Source organism: Anabrus simplex, chromosome 5 (genome assembly GCF_040414725.1).
Source record: "Anabrus simplex isolate iqAnaSimp1 chromosome 5, ASM4041472v1, whole genome shotgun sequence".
NCBI classification, from domain to species: Eukaryota; Metazoa; Arthropoda; class Insecta; order Orthoptera; family Tettigoniidae; genus Anabrus; species Anabrus simplex.
In genome coordinates this window covers 94,555,494-94,572,418 of record NC_090269.1, presented here as the reverse complement: position 1 = coordinate 94,572,418, position 16,925 = coordinate 94,555,494, and the positions used below count along the sequence as shown (strand labels likewise).

The 16,925-nt window shown below is 36.9% G+C and overlaps 1 protein-coding gene across 1 annotated transcript in view; it reads right to left on the bottom strand.

The window, feature by feature from the left end:
- LOC136873786 (uncharacterized) overlaps positions 1–16,925 on the bottom strand; it is a 788,774-nt gene that overhangs the window by 328,211 nt on the left and 443,638 nt on the right. Inside the window, exon 12 of the mRNA XM_068227569.1 lies at positions 3,780–3,969. Coding sequence (XP_068083670.1) covers positions 3,780–3,969 — 190 coding nt within the window. The remainder of the gene's footprint in view (positions 1–3,779; positions 3,970–16,925) is intronic.

Below are 16,925 nucleotides of genomic sequence, written 5' to 3'. Positions count from 1 at the left end.
CTGCATGCTGGATGTCGGTGACATTTCTTTCACTGAGGACCAACGCCTACCGGAAGAAGCTCTTCTGTCTGAAGCCGTTGGCCCTTTTAGAGAGTTGGGTTATTTACCGCCGCCCAATACTCTGCACAATCACTGCCTGTATGGTCTACTCTACCCCATAGCAGGTAACCCTACCACAAAACTAAATCACAGTAGCTGCCACAGAAACATGATAATCCATCTTACATAATGCGAATATACCCCAACTACAACCAGATAAATATCTAGAGGGTGCTTCAAACCACTTGTATCCCTCTGGAATGAACAACAGATTTTTTAATAATATCATAAATGAGTTAATTGTGATAGAAAGAAAGGAAATTGTAAGACAGAATTGCACAATCCCCGTTAAGTAACAAAGCATAAATGGGGTGAGTTAGATCACCACTTACATAAAGACTGAAGAATTAACTAATTTTTTCAGTCAAAATTTATTCACTGCTATGAATGATAATTTCTCATTTGAAAAAACCCTGGTTAAGAGGTGACTCATCACTAGAGATGGGAATTTGTCTATTTTATTCCTGTGTTCAGAAACACAGGCTTTTGAGATATAAATCCTTTTTAGGGTCTTTTTAGCTATTTTTTGTTGGTTTTATTGTGCCTATAAATGCCTATTTCAGGGGTTTGTGCCTATTTGGAGTGTAATTGCCTATATTGTAGCTAGTGTGCTTGACAGAATTATCTTCTCTTTTCTCAATATATGTTTACCCCAAGAACAAAAGTGGGAATTCTCAGAAGTCACCAGAAATAGTTCTAGGGAAATTTCTCTCAGGAGAAACAAGGAACAATTTGACCTCAAAGCCTTCAACCCCTCCAACCTCCTAAAGCATATGCCGGAACCAGTCAGCGCCGAACTATGTTGCGCAACCCATATGCCCTGTACCTCCCTTTCGATGTGAACTGTTGTACGCGTACGCTTTACGTTCAGAACGTGTTGTAATTTATTGTGAAGTGGAAGAAGAAGAAGTGTGTTTGCGGCAATGCCCAAAGAAAAATCGTCGAGGTCCTACTGGCTGAAGCAGTGGATCACAGGTAATCCCAATTTCACTACGGATGGAAGGCTAGTCCGTCAAATTTGCTGTAAGGAGGTAAGTTTGTTTCTTCCTTTTATCTTTTTTGTGATTGAGAACTATGGTCGCATTTCATTGTAGCACATATAGGCCTATTTTGGCAAGTTGTTTTGTTGCAATGCTGTATTAGTCATGAACTTTCAATAATTTATATTGCTAAAATGCAAATAATCATTAAATTACTGAACGAGAAGTTAGAACGCCGGTGGTCTCTTGTCACAGAATGGATGAAAATTAAATCAGTATTTTGAACTGTGATTCAATTCCTGTGAAAACAAGAGATTTACAACTGAAATGCAATTTTTAAAACTCCCTATAAAAATCGGGAAATCTATTACACTTCCGCTAAGCCTTCGCGAAACATAGGTTGCAGATCCAGTGTAGCCCGGCTAGGACGATGCCACAGCGTGTTTTACAAGATTGCCAAGACTAGCTTTACAAGAACAGGCCAACTAGAAGACGGTTGGTCTGGATTGGTGAGGTCCGGTTAGTAATCATTGTGCTTGGGGGGGGGGGGAGGGGAAAGCAAAGAGAGTCAGAGGGGTGTAAGCTCCCAGGTTAACAAGCCTCTAACGTCCCCTCTAGAGTCTTGCTAAATTGCGGCAAAAATACGTTTGTTTTTTTCTTCTTGCTAGCTGCTTTACGTCGCACCGACACAGATAGGTCTTATGGCAATGATGGGATAGGAAAGGGCTAGGAGTGGGAAGGAAGCAGCCGTGAATTAAGGTAGAGCCCCAGCATTTGCCTGGTGTGAAAATGGGAAACCATGAAAAACCATATTCAGGGCTGCCGACAGCAGGATTTGAACCCACTATCTCCCAGATACCAGCTCACAGTTGCGCGCCCCTAACTGCACGGCCAAATCGATCGGTAAAATAAGGTTATGGGCGCATGTCACGACAGTTTCAAATGACGTGGTTTTCAATTTTCAACGAGTGTGGCGGCCTTGTGGGTGCACATTATGCAGGATCTACTGCAGGCAACAGAAAATAGTCTTCATGACAGCTTACCCGGCTGAGTAAAGCCGGCGAATAAAAACAAATAAAATGTTCACAAATCTGAGATTTATAGTGCCTCCAAATACTGCTAGGGCCAGCTTGTTGGATCCTTGGCAAGCATAGGGAACGGATCTCTCCTCTACGCTACTCCGGTATCGTTTCACGTTTTTAAAATTATATTTTTCACCCGGTGAACTCGACACGATACTGCCAAATTATAAAAGAAAATCCTTAAGGACATATTTCCATGTAAATTACTAATTCTCTTGTTCCTACTTAGAGTTTTGTACTTCTAGAAACATCATATCTAGTTGTCTTATTTTTTATGAAACAAATGCATGATATATACTAAGCATTATTGCCAATTAGCCCAACTGTAGAAATTTAAGATGTAGGGACAATGTAATTTATGTCAATTTAATTATTTTTAAAGATCATAAGTAGGAGCATCTTCAAATTTCAACGAGCTGCCGGGAGCAATCAGCAAGTTGGAGAAGAGTAGCATGCCCCTGGTGGAGTCATTTAGGACTGTGGAAGAAGTCAGGGGAAGTTTTGACCGAATCTCCGGGAAGGCAGCCGCTGTCAGCGAAATAAAACCAGATGAAGTGACTTCATTTAAGTTTTGTCCAGTCACTACATGTGATGTTGAGAGATCTTTCTCTCAGTACAAAAACATTATGCATGAGAGGAAAACAAGATTGTTACCAGAAAACATTGAAATGTTGCTTGTAAATTCCTTTTATAGTAATTGAGTGTGTTATTAAATTATAAGAAATTTTTTCATGCCTATTTTATTGCCTATTTTACATGTTAGTGCCTATTTGAATGCCTATTTTAGCTAATTTAAGAGCCTATATGCCTGCCTATTTTAACTGTTTTTAGTGCCTATAATTCTTGTCTCTACTCATCACATGTCGTGATCATCCATTTTTGTTCTCCTTGCCAGTGAGTTACAGGCATTGGGAAAACTGAGTATGATACATCACCAAATCATATCAGCCCCATCACCAAATCATATCAGCCCCAAGTTCATGGTGTCAAATCCGGAAGAGGTAGTAAAATCTTTGAAGGGCGATAAAAGACCATTCGACATTCCATGTGCAATGTTGACAGGTAGAAGGTCTTTGGCAATACATTTGGTATTTACTTGACAATTAATTGCAACTCAGCCATAGATCTGGCTCATGCTGTCATCTGGTACAGCAAAAGGGAATGACAAAATTGATGTATAGGAAGCCTAAATGGCGTCAGATCTCAATGCCTGAAAACTATAACTGAGACCATACGAGGTATCATCATCATCATCATCCCATCAATGACAGGTACAACAACTAGTGACCAATAAAACAGTACCATTGCAGAGACTAGAAGCATGATTAAATTATAAGAAGACACACCTAGATAATAACACAACATGTCGTAAGGATTTGGGCCCTCATCATCCTCATCATACTGTTAAGTGAGCTCAAGCTGCTCATTGTATACATTATCCCAAATATTCTGTGGTAAGGGGAAGAGCTTGCCAATTGTCGGCAATAACACACATTATGAACACCCTAGTCATAATAACTACAAATCCACTACTGAAATTGCCTATTTAAAATTTACTTAGGAAGTTACCATCCAGTGTTTAACTTTCATGTGATTTGTTATCCATGTAACTCCTTACCTTCATCATATACGGTGACGGGAAGAACCTCATTTCTGACTTCAATACTATAGTACATCCTCGATCCTTCATCTAACCATGTGATATTCGATTGACAACTACGTGTCAAAAAACTTGCAGTCGACACTTCAGCATAAATATGTGACTCCCTGAGCTTAATGGTAAAGTTGAAACTGCCACTGTGGCCAAACTAAAACAAAACATGCAAAAGTCATATTAAAAGGAAATTTTAATTAAGATTTAGAAGTTGAAAATGTGAATCACCCAGACTTTGGCGGGCCAGTAACAGTATATTAAAGGCTGTTTACAAATCCCATAACATTCAACCAAACCTATAGACAATAACAACCACTTTTAACCTACCCTGTTTTCATATAAGCATTTTTTAAAGAACTTTTGTGAAATAATATTCATTGGTTAAGGCACTCTTTGTCCTTGTGGCAGCCTGCAAGTGTTGTAGGAAGATATGTAAATGAAACATACAATTTCAATACTCTGGAATTACAAAATTCCCAGAATAATTTTCAAAATAAAATAATCATGACAGTAATATTTCATTTGTTGAATAAAACAATTACTTTGAACATTGCATCAAGAGTAAAAACATGCAGTGGTTGACCAACTCTTACAATACAAGACCATCTGTTCTCAAGTTTTAAAGCTGAAAGCAATAAAATTAGGGAATTATTGCAATAAAATTCATGTCCCTGCCTTGATTGAAATATTTACAAAGTGTGTAAAAGCCAAAATGGTTGATTTTCAATATTGATACATGACAAGATATTCTACACATTCATATAATTATGCTTATAATACAGCATTAGTACTACAAGGTTCACTGTGAGCAGATTTGCAGTACTGGCAATTGACAATATCAAGAACAAGCAAAGCACTGGATCCAGAACATCTGCACCTTAAATTTTGATGCCTCAGAGAATCCGAAGAAGAAACATCCTGCCAGTTGTAAAACATTTTTATTCTTCACTGTTACATCAAACATCCAAACACCTCATCCACGGAAAATCTTATATGCTGATGACATGGTTCTTGCTGATAAATCCTCTCAGAGCTCAGATGAAAGTATACAGAGCTGGAATGATTGCACGAATGCAAACAGTCTGTGGCTCAACATTAACAAAACTGACTATCTTGAGGGTGACCCCACAAACGGATAGCTCCATGAAGGTCAATGGTCAAGATCTCATTAAAACCACCCAATTTAAATGCCTCGGTTCCTTGAATGGTGTAACGCTTCTTGATGTTCAAGCATGAGTAAACTGAGCATGGTTGAAATGGCAACAAGTCAGGGAGTTCTCTGCAATAAGAAAATACCCGATTATCTCAAGGCGAAAGTGTATAAATCCATCGTTAGATGTCTTGAACTCTATGGTTCAAAATGCTGGCCAGAAATAATAAGACATGGACAAGCCCTCCATGGAATGGAAATGAAAATGATCCATTGGTTGTTACAACTTACACATATGAAACTCGACCACATTAGAAATGATCATATTAGGCAACGGATGGAAGTTGCACCAATTTCGGACAAGATACAAGAAGCTCACCTCAGATGGTATGGATATGTCACTAAAATAGCTGACCAGAACAACCCAGGAGAAAATCGATCACTTGGCCATCCCAACAAAGGGTCGTGAGATCATCTGAAGGAAGACATAAGATTCTGTGTGTCCAATCTGATGATGCCCTTAACAAGACCAAGTGGAGAACGGCTTGCAAAGTACTGGACCCTGCACTGTTGCAGAAAAAACGCTAGGAAGGAGAAGATTAGCTTTAAGCTGCTTGTCCCTTGGATAAAATGTTAAGAATCATTCTTTCCATGCAAGTTTAAACTTGGGTTAATTTTAAACTAGTTTAAGTCTACTTTAAATTAAAACCCAACATCTCTGACATTAGTTTCAACCTACTGTAGCTCAATATAAGACCTTCTATATTCCTGGTTTAAACTGTTATTTACGTAAAATCTTTTATTCACTGTCTTAATGTGCTTTGTGATTTTCCTAGTGAAACAATTAGTTTTGACTAGCAGTACTTCACAGTTTACTCGAATGCTAAAATTAAAAAGTAGTATTGACATAAAAACTGGAATTTATTATTTCAATTTTTGATGGAATAAAAGATAATACTGGTACCTTTGATGTACAAGTGAGGTTAAGCAGACCTAACAAGAGTTAATCATTTTGAAAAGTGGGATGAGAGTTTTTTAATAGGTTTATAATCAATAAACAAATGTCCTGCATCAGAAAAGGAATGTAATAAAAGAAAAAGAAATCACTTTTCCCTTCACAGAAATGAAATGATCATAAACATGTCACTTAGTCATGGTCGTTCATCAATGACTGTTAATTTCAGATGACCACCAGCCATAAAACATAGTCTGCATGGTTACTAGTTAACACTGTCTGGCATCCATCCATACCTTACCTCACAGCCTGCAAGGTTGATAGGATTACACTTCCGTCACGCTAACTTCCATACTGCAAAATTTCAGATGACGCCCTGCCATAAGACACATAAATATATCAGAACACAAGCTACAAAAGGCAATGCTATTTCACAAGAAGCAAGCAATATTTTTGGTTTATTATGCTGCAGCCAGGTTTCTCATTATACCTTTGGGGATGAAAGTGGTGTTCTTGTGTCAGACCACCAAAATAGTAAAAAGAATAGTCTCTACAGGTATATCAACATCTCTGCTATACATGAAGGAACTTTTTTTCTTAATGAATGTAAGATTTTGTGGCTCACTGTATTAAAATAAACAAATATGGCCCTCTGAAGGCCAATGTAATTTGGCAAAAAGCTCTGCTTTGTTTTAGTAATAAACAAGTGGCTTTTATCCAGTTAATCATATTTATTTATTTAAAACATTTTTCTTGTTTAAATCAATTGTTTCAAATGAGTCATAGGCTTGTACAGAGGAATAGTACACATCTAGTATGCAAACTGAAGGTAACATAAACATTAAGAATATATAAATAATTTTCAGAAAACTGAGGTTCTAGACTGAGTTGACATGGTTTGGTTATGAGGGTATTTAGGTGTTGTAGTATGGATGTGAAGGAGAGGGCATATTAGTCACTAGTGAGACCTCCAAATAGAGAATTGTTCCAGTGTATGGGACCTTCACAAGGGCGATTTGTTTATTGTAAGAGATCCAAAAGAACAGCAGCACGATTTGTTTCAGGTGATTTCTGATGAAATCTTACAATCTCTGGGCTGGGAATACTTGGGAGACAGGAGATGAAATGCTTGACTACGTGCTATGTTCCAAGCTGTCAGAGGAGAGATGGCGTGGAATGACATTAGTAGACCAATAAACTTGAGTGGAATTTTTAAAAATTGGAAACCTCACAACGTGAAGGTAAAGTTGGAATTCAAGAGCAAAAATTGGGGCAAATATTCATTTCTAGGAAGAGAAATTGGGGAGTGGAATAATTTGCCATGGCAGATGTTCGCTAAATTTCCAACTTCTTTGATATCTTTTAAGGAAAGACCAGGTAAATGTAAATCAGTGGTGACTGATGATGATTGATGGATTGATAGACTTGATTTCCTGTGGCAGTGAAATTATACGTGGTTTATAGGTATTTTGTATCCCAGCTGATCTTAGTTCCAATAGGTCTTAAAACCATTCATATGAAAGGAATCCAGTCATTAAACACAGTTTAATCTATGTACAGAGCTGACCTCAAATAGTCTGAAAAAGGCCAGGAAAGAAAATAACTTACATTCACTCAGCCATTAACCTGACAAGTACAAATCACGAGAATAATTATGGAGACTATAAAAATACGGTAGATTTGAAAATGTTGGCCTTCAACAACATTGCTGGTAGTCATTTATTTCCTATGGGTAGATACTTTCAGCTAGGAATCATATTCAATCCAAAATGAATTTCAATATAAAAAGATGTAAAATATATTGGCTTGTGAATCATCAAAACGGGGATGACCGTACACTTTCTAACATTGTTGAAGACATTGAAACACTACAGCATATTGATATTCTTGGATGTGAAAATACTCCTTTTCTTGTTAAAGGCTGTTTAGGTTTTGCTGATACCTACAACTGCCTATTTCTTGTTTAATTTGCCATCAGCTGTTACTTTACTGCTGAAACATGTAAACTTCAGTACCGTACAATTTCCAGGCATTCATCCCTTAAAATACAATGGCACTCTGCAGGGTGGTGGCTGCAGAGAGGAATTTTGGTTTTTGATTGATTAATGTCCATGTTCTATGTGCAAAAGATGGATCAATCTCAGTTAGGATCTTGGCATCAGAACTGTGACGTCATCAGCGAAACGGAGTGTAATCATTCATTCACTCTTCTTGGATCTTGACATCTATGGTTAGTGGAATATTGTCTTCAACTTCATGAATGGTATTTCTGGATGCATGCATTAAAAAGGACTGGTGATAGTGAACAATCTTGCTGCTCTCCCTGCTTGATGTAGGGAGTCTGTTTCATACTCTCCATATGGTTCAACTACTATCTCATTCACATACTGAACGGAATTGCTGCGCATGTAAACGCGCTGTGGTTAGGGACTGAAATGTGTGGGAGCACTATCATAAATAACGTACAGCTGCTGATGGGGTGCTAGTGACAAGTCTTCCAATTAATCAGGCAATGAAGTTTGCATGAAATCTGTGCATGTCCAGTAAGCCTGTCCAGAAGAACGTAAGATCCCAACGAGCAATCATCAACAATTCCTAACCAGCTGTTAATGGAGGACCTATATTGACAACTGGAATGTTGCAAGGGGATTTGTGTACACCCACACATGCTGGTTATGGAAATTCTGGACTCCATCCCTTGTGAATGTGACCTCATCCACAAACAACATAACAGCTGTAAAGTTGGGCATCAAGCAGCACTGTTCCATTAACCACCAGTAGAAGGTTACTCTTGTAACATAATCTGGAGGAGACAAGGTTTGTAAATGCTGTAGAAGATACTGATACTGGAGGTGTTCTCATAGCAGTCTCCAGATTGTCATGTGTGGCACATTCCTTTGCAGGCCTAACCATCTTGTGCTTATTCCAGGACTTAGCTCCACAGTATTGATTACATCTTACTCTTCCTCCTCCAGTGTGTGGTGGTCATAAGAAACACCCATGTTTGCATAAGCACTACTACATACACATTCTCAATGATTGTTGAAGTAAAAAGTCCTTGTGCATCTTCGTGCCACATAAAAGTATCACAGTAAAAATAAATTATTTCAAGTATAACAATCTCATGTTAAATGCACAATTTAAAGACTATAATATATAAATATCACCATAGTGGTAATTAAAGTTGGGTGCCACTTCACCATTTATTTTTACCAGAATGATTTTTTTTTAAAGTTACTTTTCTTATGACATTTGTTGGTTTTACGGAAAGAAAATGTTCTTTGTATAGCGTTTGGAGCACCAAAAGTTCGCATTACTTGATGAGAAACAGGGAAACTCACAAAGGCGCCAGCTGTTGGCCACCCACAGTACGGCGCGTGAGCTTGAGTGAAGACGAGAGATTCAGCAGCTAGCTTCGCCTCCCATGTGCTGCTTGGCCTTGGCGGTTGCCATGACAACCGTGACGTCACCCGCGTACTCAACTCAGTGCGAAATGTACAAGTGAAGTTGCGGGAAGATCGGAATGTTTTGTCTACGCTGCGTCATCCTGTGTGAAGTACGAGTACTTACACATCGTGGTTCATTCGTAGTGTTATGCTGTTTTATTTAAACATGTATCCTGTTTATGACATAATGTGTATTTTATTAGAAACACCATTTTCACGTTGGAGAAACGAAGATCAGAATGAAGTTCTACGTTTTGATCGCCCTACTGAATCACTGCAAATTTGTGCTACAAAAGAATTGAAACATTCTGGTAAATCTTACAATCTTAGTTTCAAACGATCGTGGTTTAAGGAATTTCCATGGTTGTGCTCCTCTCCAGCTCTACAGAAGTTGTTTTATTGGGCCTGCTTGCCTTTTATCAATAAAAATAACGTTTGGAATAAAGAAGGATTTTCAGCCCTTTTGAACATAACACGTTCTTTATATAATCACTCAGACTCTGCAGAACATAAAATACGGCAGCTAGATTTCAAGACATTAGAAACAAACCAAAATACGATCTCTGATGACCTGAAGGAAAATGCCAGACTGTATATTGTAATTGTACAGTTCAGTGAAAATGTACATTTAAAAAGGCTTTTCCTTCAGTTGGTAATTGATGCAGTGCTCTATTTAAGTAAGCAAGAACTAGCTTTTCGTGGTTATGACCAAACATTAAATTCAATAAATCGTGGTCACGTGCTGGACCCTCCGCCGGTCACAGGTACGAGTACAAAACAACCAAAAACAACACATAGTTCCTAAATCTTGTCCTCCTCTGTGGGGTAGTGGTTAGTGTGATTAGCTGCCACCCCGGAGGCCCAGGTTCGATTCCCGGCTCTGCCACAAAATTTGAAAAGTGGTACGAGGGCTGGAACACGGTCCACTCAGCCTCGGGAGATCAACTAAGTAGAGGTGGGCTCGATTCCCACCTCAGCCATCCTGGAAGTGGTTTTCCGTAGTTTCCCACTTCTCCTCCAGGCAAATGCCGGAATGGTACCTAACTTAAGGCCACGGCCGCTTCCTTCCCTCTTCGTTGTCTATCCCTTCCAATCTTCCCATTCCCCACCAAGGCCCCTGTTCAGCATAGCAGGTGAGGCCGCCTGGGCGAGGTACTGGTGATCCTCCCCAGTGGTATCCCCCGACCCAGAGTCTGAAGCTCCAGGACACTGTCCTTGAGGCGGTAGAGGTGGAATCCCTCGCTGAGTCCGAGAGAAAAACGAACCCTGGAGGGTAAGCAGATTAAGAAAGAAAGAAAGAGTTCCTAAATCTGTCGCTCGAAACCGAACGGGTAATAGCTCTTCACCATACTTTACAGCCACGAGCCGCCACTGTTATTCAATGTAGGTAATACACAATAAAGGGTAGTTTAGTAGTAATATTACGTTATTAGTGATACAATGAGAGACTGGAAAAATAAAAATAAAATAAAACAAATTAAAATTAAACAGCTAACCAATAAATAGTATGTCTATTTACAATTTACAAATAATAATAATAATAATAATAATAATAATAATAATAATAATAATAATAATAATAATAATAATAATAATAATAATAATAATAATAATAATAATAATTTTTAATTTGTAATTTTATTTACTCCTACATTAGAGCACTGAAATCAATCTATATACCGTCAAGTCTTATGAATATTGGTTACCAATTTGGTTGATTTTTCTTTTGTTCCCAGAAATGTTTCATTCTCTCTGACCTGGCTGCCCGTTCTTTGTCAATTATGTTGTACTGTTTGCGTGTATAGGTCTTCAGTTTAAGTCTCACGTCGTTATTTCTCAGGATCCTCTTCTCTTCTCTGTTTTCAATTTGTTGAATTGTCAAGCCTAATTCATTTAAATCTTCTTGGACTTCTCTGAACCAGTGATTTTTAGTTTTACTTTTCCAAAAGTAGTTGAATAAATGTTTGAGTATCCTAGTCTCTGGTAGTCGTGATATGTGACAGAAAAAAGCAACTCTTCTTATCCACATTGTATCTATTATAGACTCGGTCTCCTGGTATACAATTTCATTGGGTAGTAATCTCCATTGTCCATCTACTTGGTGTTTTTTGTTCAGAATTGTTCTAATGATTCGTCTATCTATTTTCTGTAATTTATCTGTAGTTGATTTCGTATTCAAATTGAATAAGGTTTCACTAGCATAGGTTGCTTCAGGCTTAATAACGGAGTTGTAGTGTTTAAATTTTGCATTTATCGAGAGAGATTTCTTCTTGTAGGTTGGCCAAGTAATGTGTTGTGCTTGTTTTAATTTGGTAATTCTATTTTCAACTGATATGTTCTCTTTTAAGTTCCAAGTTATAATCTCTCCAAGATATTTAAATTTATTAACAACCTTAATTTGTTTGTTATTAGTCAGTGTGATAGATAATGTTTACACTTTGAAGGATGGCATCATTTCCGTCTTTTCAAAGGAGATTTGTAATCCAATTTTTGCTGCAATTTGTTCTAATTCTTCAATTTGGAGTTTAGCCTCTTCCACACTACTTGCAAGTAGCGCAAGGTTATCTGCAAATGCTAGACAATTGACTTTGATATATTTGCCAATCTTGATGTTTGGCTGACATTTCTTAGACCATTCTCACATGACTTTCTCCAATTCACAGTTAACAGTATTGGTGAGAGACCATCCCCCTGTCAAAGTCCAGTCTAGATTTCAAATGATTCAGACAATTCTCCTCGGAATTTAACTTTTGCTGTAGTGTTCTTGAGGGTAATACCAATGAGATTAATGAGTTTCTGGTGTAACCCAAATTCTTTAAGGATTTTAAGTAATGACTCACGATGAATACTGTCGTATGCTTTCTTGAAGTCAACAAAAGTGATAACTAGCTTTTTGTTTCTCATTCTTTGATGGTTCATAATCCACTTAAGACTAATGATTTGGTCAGGACAACTTCTTCCAGGTAGAAATCCCCCCTGATACTCTCCAAGTTCTTGGTCGAGCTGTTCTTGAATTCTCGTGAGAATAATTCTAGACAGGATCTTATATGTGATATCAAGTAGAGAGATCCCTCGGTAATTATTTGGATCCAGTCTATCCCCCTTTTTGTGTATTGGATGAATTATAGCCGTATTCCATTCTGCAGGCAGTTTTTCAGAGTTCCATATGTCTATGATGTGTTTGTGTAGGTTTTGAAGTGTTTGGTTATTTGCATTCTTCCACAGCTCTGCAACCACTTGATTTTCTCCTGCAGCTTTATAATTCTTGAGCCAATTAATCGCTTGAAATACCCTCTGGTGGAATAACCTTGTCTAAGCATGTTTTATTTTTTGGATTAGGTGAAAATTCTAGGTATTCTTTTGGGTTTTCAGCATTTTGTAATTCTTTGAAGTAATCAGCTAGAATTTTGGTATTCTCCTGATTATTGTGTGCTAGTTGTCCTTGCTTATTTCTCATCATGAGTGTAGGTGGAGTATACCCTGATTGATATTGTTTAAATGTCCTGTAATAGTCTCGTGTCTTATGTTGTTTGAATGATTCATCTATGTTAGCTAGGTTTTCTTTTTGATGGTCTCTTTTGATTCTTCTAATTTCTTTGGCCGTTTGTCTTCTAGCAGTAGTTAGTTCATCTCGAGATTGTGCCGTTTTCTTTTGTTGGTCATTTACCATGCTTTGTGTCTTTTCTGTATTGCCATATCACATTCCTCATTCCACCAGGCATGTTTTTTTCTCCTGTTCGTAGGAGCAATTTCTTCGGCAATATTTTTTAGTTTATCAATAATCGTTTCCAGTTTGTCGCTTAGAGGTGTTTTGGATCTCTCTGTATACACAGCATTATTTATTAAGTAGCTGGGGTCATATTTCCTCCTTCTAGTTAATTTAGATGGTTTGTGATGTTTTCTTGGGGTTAACTTGATTTTAATCTTTGAAATATAATGATCAGAATCGATGTCCACCCCATGAAGGACTTTGACATTATAAATTTCTCTATGGTATTTTTTATCCATTGCTACGTGATCTATCCAAAACTCACCCAGTTTAACATTAGGGCATTTCCAGGTCATAAATTTGTGTGGTTTTCTCTTAAATCTTGTGGTTTCAAGAATAAGCCCATGGTCTGTGCAAAGCTCAATTAATCTTTGACCATTTCTATTTGTCAATTTGTGTGCTGGCCATTTACCTACCACTGTACGATATTTTCTCTCGTGTCCAATTTTCGCGTTGAAGTCTCCAAGCATAATTTTAACATGGTTGTCAGGGATATTTGAAATCAGTTGGTCAAGCTCCTCCCAAAACATTTCAGTTTCCTCTTTATTTGTCCTGTTTTTTTCATTTGTTGGCGCATGGACATTAATCAGTGTATATATTTTGTTCTCTACTCTAATTGTTAAGGTTGCAGTTCTTGATGAGTTTGATGAGAAGTCCTCCACTGAATCTAATATGTTAGTATGAACCAGGAATCCCATTCCAAATTGGGGAACATTTTTCATTACTCTCTTTCCTGGAGGTCCTTTGTAAAGACGATATCCCCCAGATTCAAATGGGTCCTGATTTGTGTTCTGAAGTTCTTGTAGGGCTGTGATTAGAATCCTGTGTTGATCCATGACATCAGTTAAGTGTTTCAACTTCCCAATTTTCATTAATGAATTGATGTTTAATGTTGCAAAGAAAGAGAATTTTCCTGGTTTACTGTATTTAAGTCAGTGTCTGTATCGTGGTTCGTCTGTAGGGCTTTCAGGCACTCCGACTCGCCATGATCTTCTATATGACACCCCACCGTATCCGAATGGTGCCTTTGCTCGGGTCTAGAATGTTGGATGTCCAAGCCGGTGGATTCTTTCATTAGAAGACTCTCCATGATAAGTTGATTGTCTGATCATTGATCAATGTTCTGACCATGGTCAGGAGTTACAATCCCAGATGTGATCTGGGAAGGTGATTCATCCTAGTTGTTCAGGACTGGGAGTAGGCATTTCCTCCATACCCCTCAAATAATAATAATAATAATAATAATAATAATAATAATAATAATAATAATAATAATAATAATAATAATAATAATAATAATAATAATAAAGACAATAGGAAAAACCCTCAAAAAACAGAGGAATTCTGGGTTCGTTTGGAAAATGAAATATCCAAAATTCCAAAAATGAACACCATATTACTATTAGGTGACTTCAATGCACAAATAGGTAGAGAAAAGAAATTTAGAAATGTAGTAGGACATTACCCAGCCCACAGAAGAACAAATACAAATGGTATTAGGCTAATCAGTTTGTGTCAAAGCTATCACCTGAAACTAATGTCAACCTTCTTTAGAAAACTCCCCAGAAAAGCTAAAACATGGATATCTCCAAACCCAATGTTAGGAGAATTTCAGTTAGATCATGTGGCTGTTTCAAAAAAAAAGTACAAAAGAAATTATGAATGTGAAAGTAGTAAGGAATGGTGAATTTGATTCTGACCATTATCTCTCTAAAATTAAAGCCAAACTCCTACCTAATAAAGAACAAAGAAAGCCACAGAGGTTAATAAAATATAATGTAAACAACTTACTATAACAAAAGAATCAATTAAAAACTACCAAGACAAAATTAAAGTGGCTAAACAAGGCAACTGGCAAGAAATATCCAAAGCAATTAATTATGCAGCACAGAAAACATTTGGGCCAATAAAAAATAAAAGGAAAATATGGTGGAATGAAATATGTGAAGAAGCTTTAGCAGAGAGGGCTAAAACATGGAAAAAATGGAAATGCTCAAAGAAAATTGAAGATTTTGATCAGCTTAAACAACAAAGGAAGGAAACAGCAAGGATAATCAGAAGTACTAAACAAGCCTTTCAAAAGGAGAAACTTATAGAAATGGACAAAAACTTTATAAAAAATAACACCCGTGACTTTTAAGAATGAATTAAAGGGGTACCAAACTACAAATGTTAGTTTCAAGGATGAAAACGGCAGAATTGGACTAAGCAATACTGAAAATTGTGAGATATTAGCAAGATATTTTGATCAACTTTTGAACTGTCCTGAACCAAGTCATAAATTAGAATTTCAAGATATTGATGGAAATTTGGAAGAAGACATACCACCAACTATAAAAGAAATTGAAGAAGTAATTAAAACCCTCAAAAACAACAAAGCTAGCGGAGAAGATTCTATTACAGTGGAACTTTTAAAGTGGTCCTTGCTAAATATAGCAAATGAGCTACAATTACTCTTTGAAGAAATCTGGAAAAATACCTGAGGAATGGAAAGTAGCCTTGATACATCCACTCCACAAAAAAGGTAATAAACAGGACGTTAATAACTACAGAGGAATATCTTTATTAGCAGTGGCATATAAAATATTTTCCAAGATTTTATTAAACAGAGTAGAAACAACACTAGACAATCATTCAGGTGAATATCAAGGTGGTTTCAGGAAAGGAAGATCATGCTCAGAACAAATATTTAATCTTAAGTCAATAATTCGCCACAGGTTACTTAATTCAAAGGACATTGTAGTCATGTTTGTAGATTTCAAAAAGGCTTTTGATTCTGTTGACAGAGAAACTATATATAAAATAATTTGAGAATTTGGCATAAAGTCTAAACTGGCAAATCTAATCCGTGAAACACTTACAGACACAGTCTCTAAAGTGAAATTTCTGGGAGAGATATCTCAGCCTTTCAAAATAAAAACTGGTGTACGACAAGACGACAGACTATCCCCAATACTTTTTAATTATGTCCTAGAGAAAATAGTGGGAATTTGGAACGAAAAACTTATTGAACTCAACATTTCACCGATAAGGTTAGGAAGATGAAACAAAAGGATCAAAATAAATTGTCTTGCATTTGCAGATGACTATGCAATACTTTCTGAAAATGTGACATCTGCTATAACCCAAGTAAATGTCTTGGAAAGAATCGCCAGCAGAACTGGCTTAAGAATTTCTGCAGAAAAAACAAAATTTTTAACAAATACTTGGGATGCACCAAAATTTCTGAAAACAGATATTGGCCAAATAGAGAGGGTAAAAATATTCAAATATCTAGGGGAAATAATCCAAGAAAATGGTTTAGAAAAATCTGCAGTAGAGGAGAGGGTACATAAAATGGAGAGAGCTTATGGTGTCACCAAAGATATCTACAATAAAAGATGCCTATCCAAAAATGTAAAACAAGGCATTACAACACAGTAGTGAAGCCAGAATGCCTATATGCAAGCGAATGTCTGGCATTAAACTATAATTTATATAAACTAGAAATACTAGAAAGGCGAATCATGAGGAAAATATTAGGCCCACAAAACACAGCAGAAGGTTGGAAATTATGAAGTAATGCTGAAATATATAAAAAAATAGAAAATATATCAGATGTAATGAGGAAAAGAAGACTTATGTTTTTTGGACATTTATATCGAATGCAAGATAGTAGATTAACCAGTAAGATTTTCAGATATTTGTGGGGTAAGAAATCAACGACAAGCTGGGTCAATGAAGTAAGAAAGGATTTAGAAAAAAAACAATATAACAACAGAAGAAATAAATAATAGAGAAGGCTTTCAGG